The sequence below is a fragment of the Chrysochloris asiatica genome, unplaced genomic scaffold (assembly GCF_000296735.1).
Source record: "Chrysochloris asiatica unplaced genomic scaffold, ChrAsi1.0 scaffold00001, whole genome shotgun sequence".
Classification (NCBI taxonomy): domain Eukaryota; kingdom Metazoa; phylum Chordata; class Mammalia; order Afrosoricida; family Chrysochloridae; genus Chrysochloris; species Chrysochloris asiatica.
In genome coordinates, this window is record NW_006408519.1 from 19,602,931 (window position 1) to 19,616,279 (window position 13,349).

General features: G+C 35.6%; 1 protein-coding gene across 1 annotated transcript in view; it reads right to left on the reverse strand.

The window, feature by feature from the left end:
- The window catches only part of TRPS1 (trichorhinophalangeal syndrome I), a 311,159-nt gene extending 298,095 nt beyond the window's left edge, over positions 1 to 13,064 (reverse strand). The window contains exon 1 of the mRNA XM_006830660.1: positions 12,941 to 13,064. Within this exon, the coding sequence (XP_006830723.1) occupies positions 12,941 to 12,950 (10 nt within the window). The 5' untranslated portion in view covers positions 12,951 to 13,064. The remainder of the gene's footprint in view (positions 1 to 12,940) is intronic.
- Positions 13,065 to 13,349: the final 285 nt, after the last annotated feature.

Below are 13,349 nucleotides of genomic sequence, written 5' to 3' on the forward strand. Positions count from 1 at the left end.
TCTAGTCCTCAACAATTCAAGACTGATAGGCGGAGGCTCTCTAGCTTAGATCCACATTTTGTCCTCATGTAGGAAGAACACTATGAAAAGCTCCGCATCAGAATACTAGATAGGGGACAATTTTTAGAATGAAAGCATAGGATCGAAGAGGCAGGCTGTCCATTGTGATAGGTTATCCACTCTCCATACAAACTTAAGTAAGACGATTTAATTCATTCTACTGTTTATATCCTTTAATATGTAGCTTTACCAACATAGCCTAACAATGAAATAAACTGAACACTCTGCTAGGATAAGAAACTTTGCCAGTATTTTTTACATGATCATCTTTTGTCAAAATTAAAGTCAACCAATTAATTACACAATGGTGTGTATGCAAATAACTCCTATATTTTCCTGCAGTAAGAAAAGATGAAACCATCCCTTGAATTTAGTGTTCTTAATCAGAATTTAAAGGCAGTGAATTAAATTTAAAGCCATTGTCCTGGTTCTCCATTATGTTCCATTTAGGTAACTTTTTACTTATTTTTTTTTAATGTTAAGCAAGTAATTTCAAAATTACACACTAAATGTGATCCGAATTCCTCACATTATCCTAATGTATTAAGTAGGGCCAAAAGTTTTGACAAAATGCTTGCCAGACATCATAGGAATCAAACAAAGAGGTGATCGGTTACACTCTCCATACATTTAATATCTCCAGTGGAGATACCCAAATACTGTAAAACACTCCAGCAGGAATGGAAATAATCTGCTCCCTCAGAGGCAATACCATTTAGTAAATAATGGAGGTAATGTGTTATAAACATTACATTTGCAATTTGCTACCTATTTCTTTAGAGCCTGATGCATTTCTTCAAACTAAAACATTTTTAAGAGACTTTAAGGTAACTGCAAAGGAATCCAGGTGGTGCAATGGTTAAGCTCTGGCTGCTAACCAAATGGGTCTGCAGTTCGAATCCACCAACCGCACCACAGGAGAAAATTGTCTGCTTCCTTAAAGATTTAAAGCCTGGGAATACCTATGGACAGTTCTGGTGTGGTGCTGTAGGATAAGCACTGAACTGCTAACCACAGAGTCAGCAGTTCAAACCCACCAGCCACTCTCAGAAATCCTATACAGGATCACTATGAGAAGGAACCTACTCAAAAACAGTTTGTCTATAGGATGGCTACGAGTCGAAATTGTCTTGATGACAAACAGGATAACTGCTTTATGATATCAGTCTTAATTGCCTGATTGTTGTTATTTGCCGTGGAGTCAGTTCTGATTCATAGTGACCCTGTATAGGGTTTCTGAGGCTGCAAATCTTTATGGGAGCAGAAAGCCTCATCTTTCTAATTTAAGAATGTCAATCATTTTAAAAAGCAAAGAAGCTGGGAAAAATAAATATGAAGGCAAATCTAGAGAAACCATCTTTACAATAAGCTACAAATCATATTAAAGTCTCCATCATGAATGCATATTTAATTTTAGACCTATGTTTTAATATTTTATATTCTCTTATGACTTTTGAAAAATTCCACAGAACAATCTTAATTTCAAAGGTGATTAAAGGAAATCTTTCCCCTCTTTGATCAAAACTTTGGCTACAAATTGCATAAGACCTAAATGAGGAACAACGAAATGTCATGTTACTTTACACTATTCATCATTCTCTTTTGCAGCAAACTACAAAGAACAAACGTGTTTTCCAAACACTACTTTTTTTTTAGAATCAAAAAGAGAAAGGTAAAATCACATATGTAAGGATTTTCCCCTCATGTTTGGCCCACGCTCCTTATAAATGACTCAAATAGCTTATTAAAGAAAGAAATGGCGGGATAACTCAAATCACTGCTATCTCAACTTTTGATGCATCAGAAAGTTTCTGAAAAGACACCACAAAATGAATCTAAAACAAACACAAAATTAATTTTCACTTTATGGAAAAGAAATGTTTTGGAATAAGAAAACCCGAAAAGATAACCTATTTCCTCTACATGAAGAAAAAGTTACAAAATCATAGTTAAGTATTTCCAAATCAATAAACTTCAAGCAATCCAAGATACTTTGGAAAACTTTTTTTTTTTTTTTTTTTTCTCCTAAAACCCATCTAGAACGTACGATGTCAATTTGGAAATAGTGAAAGCATATTTCATTTAAAAAATTTAGAACTTTTTAAAGGCAAAATTTCAAGCTAACATCCCAGTGATGAACTCAGGGGCTCTATAGCCAAGAATAACTTTCGGCACTTAAAACATAAAACTGTCAGTTTCCTCTGCTTGGAGACAAAACATACAAAAAGCAAACATTCCCTGCTATATTTTCCTAGACATGAAAGATAGGACTAACTTTTCTTTATAAAAGGTGATCACTCTGAATATGTCTGCTTCTTACTGCATTTATCCCACAGCTCCTAAAATCAGTGAAAATTTTCCAAACTCAGAAACATTCTTTAGTAGAGCTTGATGAAACTATAATCACTTATTGAACTAGTAGTAGCTTAAAGCACAAATATGCTGCTAAGCAGTTTGTGCTTTATGTTACTAAATATAAGTTAACATACACAGCAAGTAAAATGCTTTCAAGAGACTTGATGGGTTGATAACATGATATATTCGTCATTCCACTTTCTATGACTTCAAAACATACTGATGGTGAAAATCTTTCAAGTATACGCTTCCCTTAATCAAGATAACATGCAGTTTAAACATCATCCAAGATCAAATGATCAAATACAAATTCAGAAATCTGGAATACAGAATTTGGTGGAAGCACTAAGGAGCTGAAATTATCATAATCTTTTTGCCAGAAATATGTCACAGTTGGTGCTTATAAATGTTTCAAAATTATATGACACTTTATTTCATTTTACTTAACATATTTCCTCATAGAGACAGAATGACAAAGGTTTGCTCAAACCTAAACAATGCAATCTGATTATTATTTTACAGTAATAAATTTCCTTTTCTTATAGTATTCCCCTCAAAGTATAAATAGTGTAAAATAATAAGGGTAAAATTCTACAGCTGGCCCATTTCTCCACAGGAAAGAAGAAATTCTGATTGGATCAGAAACTAAAATATTAGATCCTGACTAGCATAAAAAAACAACAGAAGTTTCAAAAATAGTAATAACATATAAAAAAGACTGCGGAATAATCTAGAGAAAGAGTGTTTGGTCTTCGTGTAACTTTCTTCAGCATCCTCAAATGAATGGCAGTGTACAACCCTTATCGCAGCTTACTCTCTTCTAGAAGCCACCTAGATATTCAAAAAGGAAAAACTCTAGTTGTACTACAAATAAATGCCAAATTAATTTACAGGACTTCCACTCTTGAAGAAAAACAGCACAGTAGCACACCAGAAGTTGGAGACTGTATTGTGTCACACAAAGTCGGAACTGATGAGTGTGACTCTGATGCTCTTTATCTAAAAGTCCCAAGTACCCCAGGCAAAGAGGTTAAGGTTTTCTATGTCAAAAATATATAAAGCCATATGCAGCAACAGTTCCTTGTTAGAAGAGATTGTACAGCACCCTAGTCCCCCTTCTGTTCAGACATATATCCTTTGGAGAAGGAACTGAAAACGGGAAAAACAAAACAAGAGGAAAACCTGCTTACACTAGTATTTATGCATCCTCCATCATCCTCCATTTCTAATTATGACTGGGCTCATTTTTAAATTTTTACTCTTGCCAGTGAAATACTGAATTATCCGGGGTGTGAGAAGAGTATGTGGTATGTAAAATTAAATGTTACCAATGACATACTGAACTATGTATGGGTGTGCATATAAATGTGCACAAATATGTGTAGCAACAAAGGTTAACAATGAACATGCGAAATCATGAACGCATATTTACACATAAAATAGGTAACATTATGACTTTTTCTATTGGCCTAAAATTATTCTGAGTAATCAGCTTTCATACTAAAAGTTTATTAAGCAACAAGTGAAAAGAAAATTTATGTGCAAATAAGTAGTGCAGCTTAAAATGTCACAGGATAAGAATATTTTAAAATTGGATATAGAGCAAAATAATAGTTAATTTTCTTTGAGGTTTAGATGGCAATGAGCTTCTTATAGAAATTTATACCTCACAGCCAAAGAGTGTGATGCAAATTCATTCTAAATGCAAAGGAGAAAGAGCTCTTACTATTTGCTTATAAATTACCAAAAATGATGTTTCATATCACTCATTATTTGAAAGTACAATTGCTTGCACTGGGCACTTGTACCAAGATAATTCTAAAACTTAACCTACAATTGTACAAGTGGGGACCAGAAAGTACAATAATATTTAAAAACGTTTGCTTCCAATGATAATTAAGGATAGTGTTAAACATAATCATTTGTTGTTGTTTTTAATTTTTCACAAAATTTAAGTTTATTTCTTAACATTCAGTGGAAATATGATTTAACAATACTTAATTTTAAAAGATCTGATGGGTCTAATTGAAAATAATTGATAGAAAAATTATCAATAATTCAACAGTCAGACTAATATATATGGGAAAATTCAATCAAATGGGCCTGGAATTAAGATAAGATAAAAAGGCAGATAGATAGAAAGAATGAACCTTAACTTCCATCAGTTGAATTGTGACTTCTAAAAGCAAAGTGAGATAGATTCTATTTCAAAAATATTTAATGGCATCAAAAAGCAAAGCAGAAATAAATGCCAAGATCCCTTTTTGGAAGCTTTCTATGTTCTAAGCTACTTAATTGTATTGAGGAGAAAAGGAGCTGATGTATTTATTTCTACATCTTTCACAGCCTAAGATGATGTAGCTAATGGCATCGCTGAAAAGCCACAAGCAGAAGTTGATTTTTAATTTGTTTGGCCAATCTTGCTCTCATTTCAGAGGCAAATGTAGAATTTAAACGAACCTTCAAATAGGTGTTCAGATGCATTAAGTAATGAAAATGTACATTACAAAGACCAAAATCATATTTTAAAATATGTTAACAGGTTAAAATTCTCTGCAGTGTCTGTAAAGCAAAAACATAGCTGTGTGCACTTACATATATGCACTTAATGAGTACCTACAAATTCATATGCAGCACTTGCGCATGTCTCAGAGAACTAAAGCTAAAACTAGATTAGTAATGTTTGATCCCTCTGCACATGCAGTATATCATGTAATGGAGAATTAGATTCCACAAACTAACTTTCACAGTATATATTTACACTATTTACAGATGTATCTGATCTCAGATGTAATACATACTTCTATAAAGAAAAACTGAACTTGTAATTCCCAAGAATTCATGGAAAGTCATAATGCAGAACTTAATCAAGAAACACATGTTATAGCATCCATGTCGATTTGTAACTTTCATACATTCTGTACAAACTCTACAAGTGAAAACAGTTTTAAGGCAAAATTCTTTTTTATCTCTTTTTTTTTCTACAGCTAAAATATTTAGTTTTAAAGAGCATCTTGTATTGAGCTCATTCTTATTTATTATAACACCCAATTTAATTAAGCTAAAACTTTTGTTAGTATTCGTCAATATATTACATACAAAAATACTTTTATTTTCTTCTAACACTGTGCTACTCACTTTCATAAATCCAAACTAGTAGATAAGCAATTAATAAACGCAAGTAAGAGCTGGATGTTTCCTTTGAATAAAAGAAAATAGGAACAAAATAAACTATGAGCACTTACTTGTATATTTTCTTCTAACATTATCTACTATAGAAGGCTTAAATAGCTGGCAATGAACCATTTGTTTATTCAAGTGTTAAATAAAATTGAATATATAAGTTAACTTCTGATTCACTTAAAAGGATTTGGAACGTTTTCCAGAAGCTATTTTGACTATGTCAATTACCTAGATACCAAAGTTGTTGTATTGTGTTGCTTGATGAAATAGGACATACAGCCACCCTCAAAAACCAGTATTACAAGCCTGGCAAAGAGCATCACATTTGGGTGACGCAGAGAATCCATCACCCTAGGGAAAAACGCATTGGGTCAGAGTACAGAGTCTTTACATGTTTCATATTATTTCTACATAACGTTTTGGGATGATAGAATTGTAAACTATAAAGTGCTAGACCATAAAAATATATACTCAGCAAGAACCCTGTCACTTAACTGCACACACTCTCAACAGAAATGGAGCTTTTTAAAAAAAGTGATCTTGAGAAGCATTTCTTAAAATATATTGAAAGGAGACATTTGGATTCATAGTTGTTTCTTGTCTTTTCCTTCTTTAAAAATTTCTTAGCAAACTTAGATGTATTACAATAATGATGAATTTATGATGCTTAAACGCCATACACGACTCACACTTCTAGACTTTACAAAACAAGTCATGTATTTCCTTAAAAGATTCATGTTTAAAGCAGAGAGATAATGGTTTCATGTATTTTAAGATTCTACCACCAAAGGTGTTTCTAAGCATTCTCAGAATACGTACTTTACATACATAAAACACACATATATTAGCATACACATATTATCAGCAATACTTAACAAATATTGCATACTGATCCTGGCTACTTCAAGCCTTTGCAGGCATTTATACTGCAAGTTCTCCCCTCATACTTTAGGGTTCCTAATATTAACTACAAAAAAAATTCACAAATTAAAATATGTTACCTTTGTTCCAGCAATAGCGCTGTTCGTTATATAAAAGAAACTGTCATCCTTAATCTCTCAGGAACCAAGATAGTGGAGGATTATTGGAGCAGAGGTGGTAAGGAATGGTTTGAGGCAAAACTGAAACATATTGTTTAAGTAAACTTTAAGGGGAGGGGATCATAAACCCAATTGATGGGGTGTTTTTTTGTGTTGTTGTTTTTGGTATCATCTTCCACAAAGCCTCCCCAAAGCCCTCCCCATCACTCAACAGTAAACAAACTGCTGATATTAAAGATTGCAGCTCCCTCTGCCTTTTTTTTTCCTTCTTGCCAAACTTTATTACTTTTCCCTCAGTTTGAAGTAACAAACCAACATTCTTGAAATAAAAAAATTTAATGACAGACATTCCCGTAACTTGAATTTTATGTTTGAAAACTTTTTAAAAAAATAAAATATGTCACAACTTACTCCAAGAAGCTCCCTCTAAACTGGTTTTAACGACAGACAGCTCAGTCCCAACAGTTTCCCTGACAAATCCTTATGCAAAGACCCAGTTAGCAAGAAAAGGAATGGTACTGACTTGAACATGAAAAAAGGAGAAACACAGAAAGTAAATCAAAACTGTCCTATTTCCATGCAGAGAACACTTCAACTTCCTGGAATATGCCAAAACTTTTTATAATTATAAATGCCTTTAAGGACTATATTCTTATTCCACATGACACCTAATTTCCAATATGCATTGTTTCTTTAAAAACAAAAACAAAACCACCTCTCAGGAATAAATTTGGCGATGAAAGTCAAGTTCAGGACCAGTAACCATAAAATTTAAACCTCACAAAGGATTCACATGAGAAATGTCGATATTCCATTCTGGCCCATGAAATGGGGTGGAGGGCCCATTTCTAAATGGAATTTTTCCCCTCTGAAGGAAAAACTAGCTCAAATCTCTTTGGTCCCTGAAATCTTTTCCATCATGCCAGCTTCTGAAGCTGCCCTATTACCAATCAGCATCACCAAGATGTCTCCTAACTGGGGAAAGTTCTGGTTGCCTGTGCAAGGTCAGAAAATAATTATACAAATTACTATTTAGAAAAACGGAAACTAAAATATACTGTGCAAATAGGCTTAAAACTTATCATCTGAAATTACAAGGAAAAAAGGAACTGCTAGTAGCTGGGGGCAGGGGGTGGGGGTGTAAAACACTGACCCTTACAAATAATGCTTTCAATCTAAAAATATTTTTGTCAAGTTTCATCTTTGCTCCTTCCTCTGCACTTAAAAATGATTAATGTTACAATTAAGCTTCCACATTTTGGGCTCTTGCTAACAGGTGTAAGGATCTTTGTATACACATAATCACTGACCTGTCACCATTGATAACCTTAGTTTACTCATCTCAATTGAAACAAAAACAGTATTTTACCAAATAAGAATGCAACATAAATACCTACTCCCCTCAAAACCCCAAAACTGTGTAAGTTATGGTAGCCAGAAGTGCACCAGCCATCACAAAGAGCAACTGGAGAAATCCAGCAGAAATCCAGCTCACCAGGAAAGATTTTTAATAACAGATTGAAAAACAAGAATAAAAATAACTGCATCAACAGAGCCTTTCTTCCTCGGGCCACAAGCCCGTTTTACTTGAACTTTCTTAAAAAAAAAAAAAAAAAAATGGCATTTTGGCCACTAAAACCAATCCAGAACATTATTAAAAGTTAAAAGCTACCAATTACTTCTGTCTGTTCTTTTAAAGCAACGTTTGGCATTACGTCAGTTGGTTTAAAGAAAACAAGAAAGAGAGAGAGAAAGAGTAGGAGAGAAAGTTTCCTGCTTGTATAAACTAAACCACCAGGGAAGGTGTCTAGCCACTTGTAAAGTATTTACTGCAGGTTTTTAAAGAGCTAAAAAACATTTTAAAAATTAAAACTTTTTTTGTTTTTTTGTTTTTAAATGAAACATTCTTAGGAATGGAAAGCATATCTTAATGTGTTCTATAGGGTGTTCGAATGTTATTTGTATTTCAATTACAGCTTTGAATCAGAAAATTATTTCCAATGATGCTTCAAATTTAAAGTGCACAGATAATTTCATCTTTGTTTCTGCTACTTGGATCTGTGCTCTTGGTAATAAAAGGGAATAGCAAAAAACTACACATGGCTACTGTATTAACTATTATAGCTTCAGTGACTAGATCGGCTTCTTCATCCATCTAATTATTAACAATTCAAATAATTTCTATCCATAAAGTCTTCGGCAAATTAAGTAAACTGGCTTAGGTTAGATTAAATCAGCTTCTACATTATTATACTGATCAGAGAACCAAACCAAAGACCATCAAATTCAATTTCTAAGGATCTGAGACCCACACTTAGTGGTATAACAATGCAAAAGGTGATGAAGAACGAACGTAACATGAAAGATATTATTCACAAAGAGCACATATAATTAATAGAATATTCTGTACAAATAAAGGACTTAAAAGCTTTTTATATCTGGAGGTGAGTTTTTTAAAGTAGTTAATCTCTGCAGCACCATTTGCTACTGAACAGTAGTATAACAAGTGTGGTATTGGCACTGTAGGATAAGCAATGAACTGCTAACCGCAAGGTCGGCAGTTCAAACCCACCAACTGCTCCTTGGAAACCCTGTACAGGGTCGCTGAGCATCGTAGAGGACTCCACAGAACTTAACAACAACAACATGTTAACCCAATAAACAAAACTTCTAGGAGACAAAATATTTGTGACAATTATAAGATGCTCTGCTTAATTTTCCAAACATAAACACTTGAAGCGTTCATTATTGTTCTGTAAATGTGGCAATTACAATATCCTTAAAAATCTGATTAAGTTTCTATATGTCAAAGGCTATTAGAGCTCCTTCATACTATTTCTAAGGGATCCAACAATTCCAGAAATCATAATATTATAGTCACAAAGAGTCCACTTCTTTTTGGATGATGACATCAAAAGAAAAATGCTGTTATTTGGATAAGCAACAGAAATAAATTCAAGTCTCAATAAATTATCACTGATTTCCCAGAGTTTCCATAAATACTAAATAAAGAAGGTAAACGAGTAAACAAGATTCAGTATTAGTTATCAATGATATTAGTAGTTACAACCAGCAAAAAAAGGAGAAAAAGAAATCTCTATTACCTGAAAGCTTGAGCAAGGCTGAACAACAGAAAGCAAGTCCATAAAACTTGGCTGTTTCTATCAAATTGATTGCAACTTGTGAGCAGCAATATTTGGGACAGAACTGTCTGAGTTTATACTTTTCTGTGCCTGCCAAAACCAAATGCAGACTACCACACTAGCTGTCCTGAGGAAACTAAATTAAGCAAAGGCAAATACCAAGTGGAAAGTTGTCAGTCTGTTGAATGAATGGCTTCATTTTACACACCAGAGAATATCTTAATAAGAATATGTTCCCGTGTGAGCCAGTCTTTTTAAGTGCATCACTTATTTTTTAAAAATCAGTTTTCCCTTCAAATCGATAATAGACACCTGCCTACAACTTTCTGAAATTCTATTTTGTTTTCCACACAATAGCGCAGTGTTGTTACGGTATTGTTTGCTATCAACCCAGATATTGAGGTAAAATATGATTTATGAACAGATGCATTATGAAAACTGTTCAAACTTCACTTATCGATACGCTAATTTCCAACTGGAAATAAAGTTCTAGTTTGAAAACAATTTGCAATGAGTCCATTTAAAACTTACAGAAGTGTTTTTTACTGTAACAAAGAAGGTAAGCCAAAAGTTTATTAAAACCCAACACCTTCTGACTTGTTTTCTTAGTAGAAGTGTACAGACTATCAATTGCAAATTATGGTCTATGTCTCTATATTTATGCACTTCATATAATAACAATAAGACAACAAGAATATTAGCAATATCACTGAAATACTAGGATCATAAAAGCAGCTTTTACACAGATAAACTCATTTCCCTATTCTGAAGCTCTCCTTATGAATGAAGATTTCTTTATGTATATTAGAGAAACCGAGACAGGAGAAATCAGAGCAAACTCAGTGGTGAGTGAGACGGGACTTAAAAGAAGAGTATAAAGATTACTGAAAATAAAGCAGGAGTATGTGCTATTCACTTATGATAAGCACACTAATACGCGTATCAACCTAATTTTTTCAGCAAGTGGGTAGAAAATGCTATACAATCATTTAAAATAGGAATCATCAAAAGCTAAACTTTAAAAATCATCTCAGACTTCACAAGAACGAAGACTTTTTTCTCCTTACTTTTAATGTTACCTTTAAGAGACAAAGGAGAAAAGCTAAATAGCAGCAGTCTAGAATCCAAGGGAGTGACAAACTTTTTGTTAGAATTTACTCTGTTCCACCACTCACTTGGAGAGTGGCAGACTGTTACTTTATGTATGAAAGTATTCTACACACACATATGCTAACATAGAACAGCTCTGTATATCAGGAAGCAGTAAACAGCAACACGCCGATGGTAAATAATACTACTTTGCCAACTGAGTACTAAACGAAGGTTCAGAATGCCTAACATTTAAAGAAACCAAGTTGTAACATTGGCCTTAAAAGTCTATTTGTCCTCAAGAATTTTATTTTCACATAATTAATACCCAGACATAATCATCAAACTTTAGCATCAGTGGCCCTGGATATTTAACTGAAATCTAGATCTATTTTACCAAGGGAGTAGCACTAAAAGGAAGTCATGAAATCTAAGGAGAGATAACCTATGCTTGACACATTAAGATTAGGAACTTCATTAGTAAACTTTCACTTAAAGGTAAAAAAAAATATATTGGTATCACTTCCAGACTGTGCTGTTAACATTATAACACAGGAAATGCTACATCTTCCCATACAAACCCTGTTATTTATTCACAACCCTGGCATACTTGGGGGGAAAGAAATAATAAAAGCCCACACCATTTTAAAGCTTGTTTGCTTTTTTACATTAAAGGGTGGAATATTTGAGAAAGCGCTCTAACCAAAAGAGTGAGCTCCATGCAAGAAACTTTACAACAGTGAGTTCAGAAACTTTCATTCTCATTTTGTCCACGTCAAGAACTGGCTGCCCGTAGTACTTTCCTTTGCTGCCCCTTGCATTTTTAACTCTGGCAGCCTTTTGGAAATGATCAACTTTTCCTAAAACCAACAGGAAAGTAACAGGATGCCCAGAAGACCCACAAGTTTTTCACAACACAGTTGAGAGTTGTTGGGAGGTTCCTATTTTCATTTTTGCTTTGGGCAATCACATTTTAGCAACAACCATTTGTCATTTCTTTACAATTTTCTCTCAGGCCTTATCTATATTTTCCCTTTTTATTTACTATGCTCCAGACCCCTTCTGTCCCACCTGGTGAGTTTACAAAAGTTCAAATGAATCTACAGAAGTTCAATGAGGCGGCCTACCTTCTCTATAATTCAACTGCTCCACCAAGCTTCTCACTCCACTTTCCTGTAGAGTGAACTACACTCTAGCCGTGATTTCCCAAAATAGGATAAAGATGATATTCTGTCATAATCTCGATTCATCCTTAAGATCCATGGCTCTTACTCCAAAGCTTTCATAGCATCAACACTAAGGCCTAAAAAGATCTGGGAAAGTAAAGCAGAACCTAAAATGTTGAAAGTCCAAAATTCCCTCTGACACCCACCAATTCTCCTTGCCCTCAAACTTAAATTGCTTTAGTCTTGGGGCCATAAAACAGTTAACCGACTTCCCTGGGGAAAAGGTTGGAAACACCACCATCTCAGACAGGTAGTAACAAAAAAGCTTTCCGGGTCACAAAAAGAGCTTTGCACTTCAAACAGCTCCCACCTCTGCCTCACCCTCAAATTATTCATGGGGTCCTATAATCCTGGAGTTATTTGAAGGAACAGTGGCGTCTGCCTTGGCCTTTCAAAGATGCGTTTCTCAAGGGCCCAAACAGGAACTGAAGAGAAGGCAGATCGCCTGTCCGCCTGGATGTCCCACCGCTGTCAGGCATTTAGTCACCGGCCGGTGTCCCTTGACCCGCGACACATGGCGCATCATCCGCACTGTGGAGGAAGCCTGCCCCTTCCTCAGCCCCTACGGAAGCGCCCTGGCTGCAAGGCCCTGCCTGCCACATGGCACGGACAGGGCACAGACCCCCTCGACTAAGCTGCACTGGGTCCCGAACATGCGGGGGCATCAGGGGATGCGACACCCTTCTTCTCCAGCCCAGTTGGGCCTTTAAGGGGAAAAAAGTTTGAAGCCCGGCTTTGCAAACTCTTGAAAGCCAACGCCAGTCCTGTGCTGTTTTCTCACTTGAGGGACCACATGAAGGCCTCTCTCTGAGACCCCAGACCCTCCCAAGACCGCCCAACTTACTACTCTGCATGCTGGTGCCTAGTCTGTGCCCCGCTTGTCAGGAGCCCCAGAAAACTTGCAGCGGTGGAGGCCCCTCGGGTCCAGCCACCTCCAGCTCCTCTGCTGAGCCCGGTAGAAGAGAATTAAAATCCGCCAGAAAGAGACAGCGAGGGGGAGGGGGCACCGGCCTGAAACTTCTTTTTTTGGCAAATGGGGATTTGTTTTTCCTCCTCCCAGGCGGCTGAACTTGACCCTCCTGACTCCAGGGGCTACCGCAGTTAGAAGCCGTCCCTTTCCAAAGCTCAGATGCCTGAGACCCACCAAAAGAAGCAGGAGCTGGCAGGCTTGGGGGGGTGGGGGGGGAGAGCAGGGGAGAAGAAAGAAAGAAATCACACGCGCAAAAAGGAAGAAAGAAAATGCATGTGAAACC